The 16754-nt window shown below is 44.8% G+C and overlaps 1 protein-coding gene across 1 annotated transcript in view; it reads right to left on the reverse strand.

Moving 5' to 3' along the window:
* Positions 1–9214: 9214 nt before the first annotated feature.
* The window catches only part of GALNT17 (polypeptide N-acetylgalactosaminyltransferase 17), a 369771-nt gene continuing 362231 nt past the window's right edge, over positions 9215–16754 (reverse strand). Inside the window, exons 10-11 of the mRNA XM_083174082.1 lie at positions 16415–16582; positions 9215–10424 (exon numbers count right to left, since the gene is read on the reverse strand). Coding sequence (XP_083030208.1) covers positions 10296–10424; positions 16415–16582 — 297 coding nt within the window. The 3' untranslated portion in view covers positions 9215–10295. The remainder of the gene's footprint in view (positions 10425–16414; positions 16583–16754) is intronic.

Here is a 16754-nt window from a genome sequence, read left to right on the forward strand (position 1 = left end):
GCACAATTCACTTTGTAGTGTTTGCCCTTACAGGCTCATAGATTCGTTAAGAGACAGAGAACATGCTAGAATTATATTATTTTTTTAAGTTGAACAAAATAATCCAAGAAATGATTCCAAAAAGGATTACAAATGGACAGGAAATACAGCAAATATAAATATCAGAAGAATAAACAGGTAATAACATTTTGGAACCTATGACTTACACAAAGAACATAGGTGTTTCCGGTGTGGGGGACCGTGAGACTATTAGTACATCTCCAAATCATGGCTGAATCCCCAAGAAATGAACAACAATTATTGAGGGAGAAATGCAGTTATACCTTTTGCAGCTTCACTCCCCCCCTCCCTTTTGTTATCTTTTTCATCAACTCAGTGCTAGACACTGGGCACTTTAATGAATCAATCACTCATTCCTAAGTATCTGTAATTTTGTATATTGGGAGAGGAAGCTAGTCACAGAAATTCCACCTCTCCCTGAAGGCAAAAACTCCTGATCTGGGACCTTATTCTGGTCCCTTTCGCTCCCCTGCCTATTCGCACAGGGGAGCCATGTTTCAAGACTGTGCATGCACATATACTTTTATATGCATGTGCAGCGGGCGCAGCGAACTGCTTGTTCGCTATCCCGTTTGCACCTAGCAGTGCAGTTGGGGGCGTGTGGGGCGGCAGCGACAGGCAGCGCCCATGGGAATGCCCAGCGTTTCATGGGCGTTCCCATGAAAAGGCTGGGTGTTTCCATGGTGAATTCCCGATGACGTGCATGTGAGGGTGGGAAGCTGGCGTCAGCGGATGTCAGCTGCCGACCCACTTTCCATACAGGGCACCTGCAAATGGAAGGCACCAGAGAGGTATCTTACATCTGCGAGTGCTTTAGAAATCATTTGCGATTCAACCAGAATAAGGCCCCTAGTCTGGCTGTTGGAAATGTGTACCCTCCTCCTGTTTATGAGGGGAGTTCTGGATGAGAGATCCTTATCTGACATCCTGCCTCTTAGGGGCAGATTTATTAAGCTCAGTGAAGTGATAAAGTGTCTGATTTTTATCACCAGCTCCTAACTGTGAAGTTACAGGCTTGGTTTGAATAATGACAGGTAGGAGCTGATTGGTTATTACTTCAAGACAAAAGGAAAGTATGTCCTGGTGTGGTGCACCAAGAGAAAAAATATGAATACCTATAAAATATAACCTTTATTATGGTATTTTTAAAACTGCGAAATATTTAAAAAAACCCCATATAAATGACAAACAAAGTGAAAATCGTGCATGTTTAAAAACAGCACGTGCGGGGACTTATTGTGTGTTTTGGTGTGGCTCTATGAAGTTATAATGTGGCATTTCAAAATTATCTCAGTTGGCAACAGTGGCTGTAGAATATAACTGCCTAAGTCAGGCATGTCCAACGCTGGCCCTCCAGATGTTTTGAAACTACACATCCCAGCATGCTTTGTAATAGTTTTAGCATTCTCTAATAACAAAACTGTGGCAAAGCATGCTGGGATGTGTAGTTTCACAACATCTGGAGGGCCAACGTTGGACATGCCTGGCCTAAGTGAAACTCACTTGGTTACATATGTAGATAATGTGTTGCTAAATAGATACTGTATCGTGCATGGATTGTCTATAGTAGACAAAACATGTGCACGTTCTAACCAGTAACAAGTATATTCAACTCAGTTTGGTGCAGATACCTAATAGAATATGGGTCTACTGAATTACATGCAAATTAAGATACTGTACATGGGATGTGCAATCTCTACTCATATAGGTATCCATGCACTGTGGTGTTTAACTGAAATGTGTATACACTGGTAAAGTTTATATCATCCCCTCACTCTGAGATGCTTACGCCGTGGCAAGTAATGTGATACATTTATAGGGTATATAAACCTCTAGAATATTCTTACTGCCGCTCGCGTATTAGTATACAACACAGCAAATGAGTTTCAGACGGGTGAATAAGATATTCAGTGTAGTAGCGGTGCCTGCTATAATTAAGCGTGGCCGCTATTACATTACACTGAATCAGACAAATTTGTAAGGCATATTGTGCAATTATAAATCAAGTTACAGCCCTGACTAGGGCTAGATTTAGCGAAACGCTATTAGATTACATATAATCTGCCAGACATAAATAATTTCAACAATGCAGTCAAATTACAGCCCTGAAAAGGGCTAGATCTGTGAGCCGCCAAGCTGTAGGTGTCTGGCTGGGAGAGACAGAACACACAATAGTACACCCGCACTGCCGTACTACCGGCGTGCGTTTCGCTCCCCACTTTATCACTGTAACCGGTGTCTAGTTCTAATGATGATGTCAGTGGTAGCACACCCCTGATTAAATTGATTGTCACTATCATTTATAAGAAAGAGGGGGCCGGAACACCTATTACTTATTTGTAACAGTGTATCCTGTGCGGCAGATTCTCCTACTCTGTTTCCGTGGTTATTACTTCACCAAGCTTAATAAATCTACCCCTTTGTGACCTAACTTCCTAGGTCTGTTTAAACATGAGAGTCACAAATGGGACACAGACTATTGATCTGTTTAGGTGAAATGAGACAATATTTCACATATAATCATATACAATACAATCCTGATGCCGCTGTATGCTACTGTAAATATTGCAGCTCCATCACAGAGTTGCTTAAAGGTTACATGTGTCTTCATTCAGAGTTTATATGGATTCATCTTGACAACAGAAATGTTATTGTAGTGGCCATGAATTTCTGACATTTTTGAACAACATTTTCTGCTTCTTATTACATGGATAAAGAGGCAGCTTGATCATAGGGCCTATAGGGAATATCTCAGGTGGCATATTTAATATGTCCACCTTGGTGACATGTGGCCCCATTCATTTTGCTATTCCTTCTGTGCAGTACAGTAACTCTGCCATCCAGTGATGCTGCCAAGGCTACATGACATGTTATACTGTACCAGGTGCTGGAAATGTCAGGCCACTTATACAAAACTGTCCAGGGACACTTAAGTTCCCATTCTGCCCCTGATGTTTTTTAAAAAAAATATTATTATAATAACTATTTATGCAATTCACTGTTGCCGACAAGCACTGCTTTCATGAGCACGACTGTTGTTGAGGAAGGTGATGTGACTGCTGGCTGAAAAAGGTGATGGGGCTGTGGCTTACCAAGGCGATGGGGCCATGGTTGAACATGGTGATTCTGGTGCTGACCATGATGATAGGGGCTTTGACTGAAGTATTGGGGCTACGGCTGAGGAAGGGGAGAAGGTGCTTTGGATGGTGATGAGGAACTAAGGACAGTAACTGAGGACAGTGTTGAGGTTATGACTAAGGTGATGAGATGCTGGGGTGATGAGGGCTGGGGATGGTGATGATTGTCCAATGAGGGCATTGGACCAAGTGTCACTGGTCTGGACTTTCTGGAACAACTAGAGGTTGGACTCCTGTGATTAGCTCTGTAGCTATCTTGGACAGCCCAGGTGAGGCAAGACTTCTGTGGGGGCTGGGGTACTATTGTGTTCCCTCCGTCCCCTGTAGGTGTGGGTTTCTGTATTTGGGTGCAGGTGGCACCATGTCATGAGTGTGCCATGGCTCCATGCTATCCCTCTGGTCTCAGGTAAAGTGTTGTAAACCTGAAGTTTTCATTTATGAATGTGAGATAATGTTCCTGGAGTCTCATTTTGTATTAGATCACATATACCTGCGTGAATTGGGCTAGATACTTCTTGGCTCTGCAGTTACGGCTTTTTAAAAAACATTTTCGGTACTCTTTACCTAGAAGGGCGCCAGCGATTGAAATCGCGGTCGTCGGGGGTAAAAATCGCGGTCATCGCGGGCATCGCGGGTAAATCGGGATGGCCGCGATGACCGCGATCACCGCGATTTTCCCATAGGGAACAATGTTAAAACGGCAGATTGACCGCGATTTTACTGTTAAATGCCTCAATGGACCCGATTTGGGGCCAAATAGGCCAAATTAACCCTTAAATGTCCCCCCAAATTTTTAACGCCACCCCACGATCCACGCCAACCCGAAGCGTGGCGAGCGCAGCGAGCCCGCGAGGGGCGGCGGTACGCGTCCTCCGACCTTTTCATGCCCTACTATCCACTAGGGCGTGGTGTGAGAATATAATAGTGTGGCGAGCGCAGCGAGCCACCGAGCCACCGAGCCCGAAGCGTGGCGAGCGCAGCGAGCCCCGCGAGGGGACGCGGATACCTTCACAGGTATGCGCGTCCCCTCGCGGGCTTCACAGGTGTCCGTGGCGAGGCGGACACCTGTGAAGCCCGCGAGGGGACGCGTCTACCTGTGAAGGTATCCGCGTCCCCTCGCGGGGCTCGCTGCGCTCGCCACGCTTCGGGCTCGGTGGCTCGCTGCGCTCACCACACTATTATATTCTCACACCACGCCCTAGTGGATAGTAGGGCATGAAAAGGTCGGAGGACGCGTACCGACGCCCCTCGCGGGCTCGCTGCGCTCGCCACGCTTCGGGTTGGCGTGGATCGTGGGGTGGCGTTAAAAATTTGGGGGGACATTTAAGGGTTAATGGGCTCTGTGGCCCATTTAACATTGATTCCTATGGCCAAATCGGGTGGATTGAGCAATTTAACAGTAAAATCGGGTCCATCGCGCCTTTTAACATTGATTCCTATGGGAAATCGGGAGCATCGCGTCGCGGGCATCGCGGGTACATTTATGGCCGTCCGCGACGCGACCGACACGATTTCCATGTTTAACATTGGTTTCAATGGGAAATCGCGACGGGCGCCCTTCTAGGTAAAGAGTACCACATTTTCTTGTAATTTTCCCTTTTTAAAAGGCTGGACATTTCATTACTTGGGTGCAGAGATCAGTTTTTAAACCATTTTCATGCTGTTTGCGAGTTAGTATTCATGTGTATTCTGGATTTCTGTGCTTTAGATCAGTGGTTCCCAACCTAAATGTACTTGTACCACTGGGGGTACACTGCAGACCAGTTGGGGGTGCACTGCCGACCAGTTGGAGGTGCATGAAATAATAATAATAATAATATTGGTAATGGCGGAAAAAGAAGAAGAGGTCTCCCTATGGCGGAAGAAGTCTCCCATATCCATAGCGACGAACCACATTGCAGAGTTTGAATTGTGCACCTGCAACCTTGTCTTTGTAATCAGCATTCATCTGCCTGTGCTGACACAGGTGGACGAAGCAGCAGCATTAATCCTGCAGGCTTAAGCAGGAACGCAGAGACAGTACACAGCCGGTGGCCACACACCCGATTCCTGACTGCACACTACTCCTCTGCTACTCCTTAATATAGGGATATGCATAAGGACACTTCCACACCACTTGTAAGTACTCTGTATATTTCAAATTGAGAGGAGGGGATACTCATAAATGAAAAGCCTAATCGGAGGTTACGGGAGAGAAAAAAAGGTTGTGAACCGCTGCCCTAGATTCATGGATACAGTTAATAAAGTGTACAGTACAATCTAACTGATACAGTTGATTTGTGTTTTTTCCTTTTGCATCTACCATTTCTTACAATGTATTTTATCACCTATAAATATCCTAGCACATCCTTGCTTGGTAAGCTTTTTCACAAACACTAGATTACTGTCAAGATTACACACATACTAAACATTCTTAAGTATACTTCTGGTAAATATTGGAGAGACTTGATAGTAAATATGTCTTACTCATTTTAAGACATTATAATGAGCATTAGTTGTGGCTAATCTTCCTGAATTACTTTGGTTTAACTGATTAAAGACATTTTTGCCATTTGTCCTATGACTTGTACTGTAGCTCCCTAGTCAATACACCATGACATTATCACTGTGCCTGTGTTTGTGTTGAAAGCACATTCAACATTAGAATTATTGTCCAGCTCCTTTATAGCAACCTTGATTTCTGCACTGCTTCTTTAGTTGAGTTATCGTGACTTTCTAGACTCAGCCTTTAAAAGACAAGGTTTTATGCACACAAATCATCTGTATATTTCTCTTAATGGTGTACTAGCTGTTATGGATTTGGGGGTTACCCACCGTTGGAGTCCGGAGACAGGGTCGTGAGGGTGTTGGTGTGGTGCTGCAGGAGGCAGGGAGCTGGAGATCAGGCGTAAGCCCGTAGCTGGGACCGCTGTTTAGGACGGCCACAGCGAAATCTACACTGACTCTGTTGAGTCCACCGGGCAGATGGAATAACCCTGCAGAGTGCTAGGCTTCGCCTGTAGCCGCCGCGTTCGAAAGAGCCAGTTACGCCAGCTCTAACCCCGATGCAGCCAGGTGTTATGATGTGACAAAGGGTAAGCGATCGCCAGGTGGTATCACAAGAGGACCGTCTAACTACCGGGCCTAACTGGGGGAGAACCCCTGACTGCCGGCACCTGGCCAAGAGCGGGGAGAAGCGACCCAGTCGCAGACACAATGAGGGAAATAGGGAATCTCTGAATGGAGACACTGAGAGACTATGATTCCCCAAAACCAGGTGCAGTGGGAAAAGGGAACAACCCCTGCCTGACAGAAGCTAGGGCGACAGACAAAAATAAAGCAGAGGAAAAGACAGGTACTTATGTAATAACCAGATAATGGACCCACGGAGGGGCGCAGCCACGGCGGGCCTGAGGTGTGACAGCAAAAAATAACCAGGCTCCAAAGGAGCACTTACGTGACCCACAGGCAAGGAGGGTAATGGGAACAGGCACAGGGACAGCCTGGGACAAGATGAGAATCCTGCAGACAGAACGGCTAGGGAGCTTGGACAAATAGAGAGAATTCCAGGGACAGGAACAGAAGAGATCCTGGGACCGGGTATGGGCGCTGAATGCTTGGGAAGCAAGAAGCTGAGCTGCAGAGGATATATCCTGGGATCCAAACAGGAGACTGGAACAAGGGACCAGGAAGCGTGGCTGGGAGCAAACAGAAGTTCCCTGCACATGCAGCAGGAACTTAAACAGAAAGCTGTCACTGACACAGATCCCCAGGAGAGCATGGCTTATAAAGGCCTCAGGTGATTGAAACAGCTGATGGATCTCCAGGCTGCTCCTGATTAACGAGCTAATACCTCACAGCCTGTGAATAATAGCTCAAAGAACACAGGGCTGTAATGGCAACAGACCTACCACTGGAGGCCACCAGTGAGTCAAAAAGCCAAACAGAAACAAAACAGATTGAACCATAAAACCTGGCTCCTGACACTAGCGGCATGGGGGAGAACGGACAGCGATGGTCGAGCAGCTCACACACTTGTGCCGAGAATGGGGCATGTGATCATCTGACGGACGGCGTCAGCCCTGTCTTTGTTCCAGCGGCCACAAATATCAGTCAGTTGAGACTGACTTATATTTGCGAAGACAAGAGAAACCACGACTATTCAATGACTTCTCCTGCTGCAGCAGCATGCGAGGGGGTGTGTCTTCGTAACACATCCCCTCACATGGTTGCGGGGGGGGGGGGGCATTTCTGCAGGCAGCATTACATGGTTAGCAGGTGGTAAAGGATATGGATATAATAACATAGCCAGGGGCAAATGCAGGATTTGCAGAGTGGGGTTTCAAGATTTTTCAACTAATCATAGTGTATAAAAAATATAATTAAATTAAAATTAATAAAAAATGTTTTTATATAAATGTAATACAGTCAGCAAGAACAATAAGCAGTAGATACATTAGATAGAGCAGGGAGCCTGAGTCCTGTGTGTATTTCTCAGCACAGAGAGCTCTGCTAAGCAGTGCTCTCTGTGCCAGAAGCCCTGATTGTCGGTCAGGCTGTCACAGTAGATACGGAGACCAAGCTGTCTCTGTTTTAAAACTCTCCATTGCCCCATCGGGGGTTCTGGGTACTCAGACACCCCCCCCCCCCCCGTGTGTACCACTAATTGCAACTGAGAAGCAGGGAGAGGAAGAAAATAGAAGATGGGAGCAGAGTTGGGGATGATGACACACTACACAGGGGAAGCCCCAGGGAGAGGAAGGTTGTGAGAGAAGGAGCTCAGCTTCCATAAAAGAAAGGGGTGCCACTCCTACTTAACTGCCCGTACTGATGACTGTGGTTGTGAACAGCCTGATTTACACCTGTTCTGAATCTGATTCAATCTGACATATTTGTGAAAGATTTTTCCCAGATCCTGCTTTCATGCGACTTCACGCCTTTTGTCTAGCTGGACCAGTCACTGCTGGCAATCTAATCAGTGTACAGTAGATCAGAGTACAACTGAGAGAAAGTTCACTTTCCATGCAAATGCATGTCAGACAGACAGGGTTGGACTGGTCCACAGGGAAAAAGTGGAGACCCCATTTGTCTCCACCTGCCTGTGGGCCCACCACCTGCTCTAGGGAAAAATCCTGAGCCTACATTAGAAAGGGTTCACCAATCCAGGTATCATTCCTTATACTTTAAATTTCTATGTCCTCTCTTCAGTTCCCAGCAAAGTTCAGCTCTAAGACATTGTTGTCTTTTGCCAAAGCAGAAGCACACTGTACTCCAGGATGTGTACTTATGACACTCACAGCGCACCTGTGTCAAATGGTCAAAGAAGACGTCATGCATATATAAAAAGAGCTATTTTACATATTTTATACCTGCATAGAATAGAATAGAATAGAATAGAATCCCTTTATTCGTCTCACAATGGAGAAATTTCAGTGTTACAGCAAGGTTCAAGTACAGATAAGAGTAGTAGCATAATAATAAGAACACACATAATAAGATAAGATCCAAGCCGGCAGCAGTGCAGCATTGTAGAGTCTGAGCTTTAGATTGCTCAAATTCCACTGCGCAGATCACCAGAGAAATTACCACACTGCCATTTTTACCCATTTTTACGGTGATTTTGGTGCTGCAATCCGAAGGGTAAGTATTTGGAAAATGGGTGCAGCATGCACACTGCACCCATTACAGATAAGCCACTGGGTACAAAGCTGATGCAGTGCTACTTTATGCATATACAGATGGGACCATTCTCCACGTGGCCACCAGCAGGTTTCTGGTGGATGATGATCCAGTGGACAGGGACATCTCACACGCTCGTATGTCCATTGGCGTGAGTGGGGCACACGAGTGTCTCTATGTGTTCGTGCCCCATTTTGGTAGACGGCACATGGCAGTAGTCGCGATGGGAGCCACTCAGTGACTAGATTGCAAGATAGATTGCAACGGATACGTTTTGTATACAGTACAACATATCTGTAAAACAAGTGAAATATGATATACTGTATTGCAGCATTTTACAGTTGCACAAACACATCAGGTAAGTTTGAAACTTGAGAAAGTTTTATTTATTTGTGAGCTGTGTACATTGGTGTTCCAGTCCCATTGAAATCATTACATTTATGCATGACATGTTTATAAGACAAAATAAAACATGCTTAGCAAAGCTGTAAATTGGAAAGTCATATTCGCTAAGAGTCTGTTTTCTATGGTTGTTCCACTTAAAACTTGTAATACCTGCTTGTATCCAGATACTGCTTTTGGCTGACACATTTCTAAAATATTCAACATAATGGTTGGCAGAGTTAAACATAATCATGTCCAGGTATAACCAGATGCCAAATTGAAAAGTATAATCACCTTTTGCATATTTTGTATATCTGTCATTACATATTAAATTGAATTTGTACCGTTTTCCATAATGAGCAGTTGGTATATGCTTATTGTAATTACTGCCCCCATAATTAATTAAGAGCACACATTGATTGAGCTTTTTGACTTTTTCATTGAACTTTTAACAGTAGTCACACAGTAGCTGTATAATAAAAATAAAATGGTTTATAAACATAAAATACTCTATGGCCATGTGTTGTGCATGAATTGTGCCATTATAATAATGAATTACTGATTTTTAAGCAACATAATTGCCGACAAATAATGCATTTCTGATTTATAAGACTAGTAATTTACTTTAAAAAATAGGTTATTCTGGTTTCACCATCCATGGTTAGAACATTTCAGGAGATGCTAAAAATGTATAGAAACATACAATCTAATGTTTCAAGACTAAATTTACTTTCACATGAACAGAAATAAAAAACAAAAACTGTATTATTTTTTATTTGTGGGGCAATAATAAATGTAAGCCTAGAATGCTTTGAATGAATTTAACCTAACCATCAAGCATGCAGAATGGATGATTATATACTGGCCTTTTATGTCCCCAAGAATAGATTCAATGGTTTCTGTTAAATTAAAAGTTCTAATAGTAGAAGAATACATGACTTTTCTCCAATGTTTGGTTCTTGGTTAAGTCTCTAGAAATATCTCACAAAGAAGAGATGCTGTTTGTATCCAATATCTCCAAATGACAGTAGGACATTATAACTGTGTTTCCAGTTCCTATTTAATAAAGTTTTTAATAGTCCATCTTTGTCCTGTGCAGCTCCGAAGGATCAAATCTGCCCCCGCATTACCTCTGCCTTCAACCTCTAGGCAACGTCCTGTACCTTTATTCATTATTGCTCCATTCTGAAATGAAAATAGATCATTTACATGTACAGTAACTGCACAGCAGTGGTATAACTATAAGTATTTATTATCACTAACTTCTTGAATTTGATAGATTACATTTCAGTAAGCGTTAAGTATATTTAACTACAGGTATAACAAAATCAGACAAGTGATTAGAAATGACTAGGAGTAATATAAATAGAATGCGACACACTACAGCATACAGGAGCTGTCAGAAATCCTGGCTACATAGTTGCACTACTGAGCCAGAATGAATATCTTAAACATGCATGTGATGTTAATATACAGTATAAACTCCTGTATCAAATACCCGTGTACAATAAAACATGGGGCGAAATGTAATAGGGTGCAATTTTTTAGACTAAAAAAAAATTGCACCAAATCGCACCTTTAAAAATCAATTTTTTTGCCGCAAATTCGCATATGTAATGAGATGCGAATTTGCGGCAAAAAAATGCGATTTGCAGCGATTTCGGGCGATTTTTAGTCATGAAAATGTGCGCATTTTCAGTCATGAAAATGTGCGCATTTTCATAAATGCGATTTTGCGCAAAAAAAAAAAGTTTTTAAAAAAACGGCGTGGGGTCCCCCCTCCTAAGCATAACCAGCCCCGGGCTCATTGAGCCGGACCTGGTTCCAAAAATACGGGGGACAAAAAGCATAGGGGTCCCCCGTATTTCTGAAACCAGCCCCGGACTCTTGGACCAGTCCTGGTTCCAAAAATACGGGGGACAAAAAATCTGGGGGTCCCCCGTATTTTGAAACCCATCCAGGGCTGAAGCCCGGGGCTGTCACCGGCGTCCGTGGCCAGTGGACGCCGGCCTGATAGGGTTAAATCTCGATCATACGTTACATTGCTTTATACCGGAGAACTACAAGTTCCAGCAGACCTCCCCCGCATGCTGGGACTTGGAGAACCACAAGTCCCAGCATGCGGGGCATTAATGGGCACGCTGGGACTTGTAGTCCACCTGTAAAAAGAATGTTTATAAAAAACACACACACAGAGAAGTAAAAGTTTATTACACACACACACACACCTCACTTTTACACCAGCATACTTACCATTCCTGGATCCAGCGCTGGTCTGGCTGCTTCACAGCCGGCTCCCCCCGCACTGACAGGCAGCGGGGAGAACCGGCTTTCTCCATTGCCTCTAACAGCTTCTGTAGCGCTGTTCCAGCGCTACAGAGGCTGAGAGCGCGATTGGCCGATACGTCTCCATGGAGACGCATAGCTCAGTCCTGATTGGCTGAGCTATGCGTCTCTATGGAGACGCATAGCTCAGCCAATCGCGCTCTCAGCTGTTAGAGGCAACGGAGAAAGCCAGTTCTCCCCGCTGCCTGTCAGTGTGGGGGGAGCCGGCTGTGAAGCAGCCAGACCAGCGCTGGATCCAGGAATGGTAAGTAACGCTGGTGTAAAAGTGAGGTGTGTGTGTGTGTGTGTGTAATAAACTTTTACTTCTCTGTGTGTGTGTTTTTTATAAACATTCTTTTTACAGGTGAACTACAAGTCCCAGCGTGCCCATTAATGCCCCGCATGCTGGGACTTGTGGTTCTCCAAGTCCCAGCATGCGGGGGAGGTCTGCTGGCACTTGTAGTTCTCCGGTATAAAGCAATGTAACGTATGATCGATTTAACCCTATCAGGCTGGCGTCCACTGGCCACGGACGCCGGTGACAGCCCCGGGCTTCAGCCCTGGATGGGTGAAGCCTGGGGGGGGGACCCCTTTATTGGGGGGGTCCCCACTCCTCCAGGTACCCCGTCCAAGGCTGACCAGCCACGGTGCTCATGTTTTGGCCGGGGGACCTTGTATAAAAAGTGTCCCCCAGCTGTGACATGACACCGCGGGCTGTTGGAGCCCGGTGCTGGTTTCAAAATACGGGGGACCCCCAGATTTTTTGTCCCCCATATTTTTGGGACCAGGACCGGTCCAAGAGTCCGGGGCTGGTTTCAGAAATACGGGGACCCCTATGCTTTTTGTCCCCCGTATTTTTGGAACCAGGTCCGGCTCAATGAGCCCGGGGCTGGTTATGCTTAGGAGGGGGGACCCCACTCCGTTTTTTTTTTAAATAAAAACACTTTTACACATTTTTATTAACAGGACCATGCACAGATCTCAATGATCTGTGCATGGTTCTGTCAAATTCGCCTGTCAGAACCTGGTCTATGTTTTTTGCGATTTTTGGTAACATTTACCAAAAATCGCACCCTATTACATTTGCGAGTTGTATACTTTATAATGGGAAAACATTTGGATGCGATTTGAAATGTGACTAAAAATCGCCACTTTCAAAAGTGCGATTTTTACCGCGATTTTCAACCTATTAAATGTGCGATTTTCGGAAAATGTGCGATTTCGGCCGTTTTTGACCAAAAATCGCACATGTCTAAAAAATCGCACCCTATTACATTTCGCCCATGATGTCATTGCTAAGCTCTGATATTTAGGAAAATATGTTAAAGCATATTAAATCAAACCCTAAATAAATCATGATGTATAGCAGTGGCTGAAATTGAATGATTGGCCCTGGTGCAAAAATATAATTTCCCCCCCCCCCCCCACCCCCCTCTACTCCAACCCTAGTTCACAATATGCTACACAGCAGTGGGTGACAGGGAGAGGCAAAGGCTGACAGCAAAGGGAAGGGAGGTAGAGGTTTATAGCAAAAGACAGGGGAGCAGGGGGGCACTGGGTGACAGGAGGAGGCAGAGGGTGACAGCCTATTGCATGGAGAGGTTGACATATAGAGTAAGATAGTGACAACAAAAGTCAAGGGGAGGCAGAGGGTGACAGCAGCAGTAGGGGGAGGCACAGGGCGATGCGGTACAGTGGGTAACAGGGAGAGGCAGTGGGTGCCATTGGTACAAGCACAATGCATGGTTTGGAGAACAGGGGGCATGTATCTTGGTGAAGGCAGGAAAACAGGGGCCCCTGCCCTTTGTGCTTTCTGGGTGTGAGCAACCTTTAAGTCAGACATCAGAGAATGGAAAAATGTACAGCAGTCTAATAACTAGAGGCAGTATATGGCTGTGATTAATAGTGCTGATAGGTGGCAGGACTCTTCTATCAACTGGCACATAAACAGTCAGCCTTGCAGCCCTAAGGTAAGGGGCAGATCCCTCAGGCAATGGGGTCCACCCTGCTCTTGGTACTGGGTCATTTATTTGACATTGCTCAAAATGGTCTGCAGGGATAACTCATTGCTGGTCCAAGCAGAAGTTTACAATGCACCTGCTGCACCAATGGTAGCTCCATCTCTGATGTACAGTATTTTAATGGATTGCAGAAGTCACCAAACATTTCTATGACCTTCACAAAAACACTCAGGGCTGTAATAGCGTCCAAGTTCAGTGGCAGTGCTGGTTGGCAGCCGAACTTGGACAATACCATGCCTTGTAAATGATTGACCCTTTAAAAAAGTTGGGAACCCGCACAGCTGCTGAACTTGGACACTATTACATCTGGCCCTTAATCTTGGATATTGTTACAGTATGGTTACAAAACAGTCTTCTTACAGTATATCCTTATAATGTACCAGGTTACCAAACTGGTTACCATGAGGCACTTCCAGGGGTGCCGTATGTTAGTGCCATTTGTTATCGGGTTATTATCAATGTAATACTGTAGGTAAAACCAGAACTGGTGGCTGTCAATCATGAAATTGACAAACCGAAGTGAAACCATGGCTGTCACATAAGTTAATTTGTTCCTAGCATTGGAGAGAAAGAAATGTTGGTGCTCTGGGGGGGGGGGGGGGGGGGGGGCTCAATCCAATTAGCACTTTGGGGTTCTCCCAAATTTACACACTGCGAAGGATGGGAGATTGGGTGTCAATGGCTGCGTTGAAAGCGGCAATGTGTTATTTGCAACTAACTGTATTGACCCCTTAGATGCTCATATTCATGAATGTTTGTGGAACACAGCCATATGGGAGCATAGCTGTTATTACCGGCTTGCAAAGATGTCATCGCCATGGGCACTGATGTACAGTAGAAAAGGCCTTATAAATGCAATCCAAAACATGCATCATCTTCCTGCACAAGGAAGATGATGTTTTGCCCTGCTTTGAGATCCAAACTTGGTAGAAAGAACTCATTATTACTCATAACCCCTTGTGGCAGAGTCAGCATTCCCCACATGAAAGTAATGTGGAGGATACAGACCAGGCTTTGTTAGCAGTAGCAGAAGCCCAGGTGTAATCAGCAGCACATGGGATGTCCCAATGGTGGACTATCTACCCGAGTGATAGGCCAGGGGTGTGGATTAGATTAGGGACTATTGGTGCCTGTTAGGAGTCTGATATGCCTGTATGCTACTGCCTGTGATATAAACTGCATATGAATGTCACCTGCTCTGCTGTACCTGCTGATGAGAATAAACTACCAAGTCATCATCTGAGACCCTATGTTTTTGATCCTTGTCAAACCTTAAGTACGGATAGGATTGGTTTCTACTACTTTGTACCTATTGGAGAAGACCTTTCTCCCATTCAGGGGTTTCTCATATTGTATGTCATCTATGCACTACCTAGATATTATGAGATCTATTTTCTAAGCCTTGAAGAAAGATTAGTGGGATGGAGATAAATTACCATCCAACCACTTCCTGTCATGTTACAGGCTGTGTTTGAAAAATGTATTAGGACCTGGTTGACTGGTACTTTCTGTCTGTCTACATTATCTCTCTCCAATGATTAGTACATAGATCCCTTAATTTCAGAAAAGAGAGAAAAAACAACAACTTGAATTACTCTTAAAAAATTAAGACAGCATTTCACAATGTCTGAGTAATTCTGTGTTTCTGAAAGAGAGGCCTAAGATGTGCAAAAACAACTCAATGCCACATAACACAATACAAGCCCAAACTGTTACCAGACCACCAGGGCCGGATTTATTTCTACACAATTTAGGTGCCCAGTGGGTCCAAGGGGGCCTGAGGGCATCCGAAATATGGCCCTGATCATCACAAAGCCTGCTTGTATTATTATAACATAGTGGTGGCCAGTTGCTGTATTATTATCCTGTGGTGGGACCAATGTGCTGTATTATTATCCTGTGGTGGGGGCCTACATGTATTTGTGTATTATTTTCCTTTGGGGGCCTACAGTATGTGTTTTATTACTAAGGACAATGGGGGGGGGGGGTAAGAGCGGGATGCAGGGGGGGGGGTAAGAGCGGGATGCAGTTACAATCCTGGCGGTCGGGATCCCGGCGTTCACAACCCCGATGCCGGAATCCCGACCGCCGAAATGCCGACACATTCTCCCTCCGTGGGTGTCCACGACACCCCTGGAGGGAGAATAAATTAGTGTGCCGAGGGTAGCGAGGCACCGGGCCCGCTGCGTGGCGAGCGCAGCGCGCCCGCAAGGGGGGCGATCCACGTCCTCCCCTTGTCGGCATTTCGGCTGTCGGGATTCCGGCGTCGGGATTCTGAACGCCGGGATCCCGACCGCCGGGATTCAATACTGAATCCGTAAGAGCACGTGCAGTTGTACATTGGGAAGGTCACTGTAGTAGTGACACTGTGTGGGTAAAGCTGGATACACACTAGACGTGTATACACAGCTGATACAATGGGATGAGGAGTGGGCAACATGTTACTCTATAGTAGTTGGGTTTCTATCTCACTTCCCTTTTGTGTATTAGATGCATAATATATTTGAGGATACAGGGATAGAGCTCAGTACAAACACTCCCTGCTCAATCCCCAAATCTATTTCTACAATTTAAATTGGCACTTTAATTTTCAGCTGTCACTTTCCTCATGCATCATAGAAACTACATCTCTTTCTCTCTCACACATGCACAAATCAAAAGGTAGCAGACTAGCTTTCGAAGCATTTACTTCGAGCAGGCTTACTAGTATTGAATAGCCACCTTCTGCCCCCTCACCCTGTGCGGCCTTATATTGCTGCAACCATTTATTGTTCTTGCATGTAGTTATCATATCAGTTCAGACAAATTTCCAAACACAGTGCTGCTTACCTGTATAAAACTCCAGCGTTTGTGGAGTGTGCTTTTCACTTTATCACAATCCATAAGTTGGGGGAATTTACTTTTTTTATTATCCACCAAGCAGCGGGTGTCAGGTAAAAGAATTGTGCTCCCTAGGGTACCAATATGGAGGTAACCTTCTTTTGTATATCTCCCAAGCTGCAAACACATAAAGACATCAGAATTATATCCACATTAATAATATTACCATTGACACAATCTAACTTTATAATGTGATATCAAAATAACATCAGTATTTTGCATGTAACAGTTTCTCCTTACATTAAATGTAAAATGAATAGCTAGTAAAGGCTCCTCGTAATTTCTCATA

The sequence above is a fragment of the Crinia signifera genome, chromosome 2 (assembly GCF_055691185.1).
Source record: "Crinia signifera chromosome 2, ASM5569118v1, whole genome shotgun sequence".
Taxonomy (NCBI): domain Eukaryota; kingdom Metazoa; phylum Chordata; class Amphibia; order Anura; family Myobatrachidae; genus Crinia; species Crinia signifera.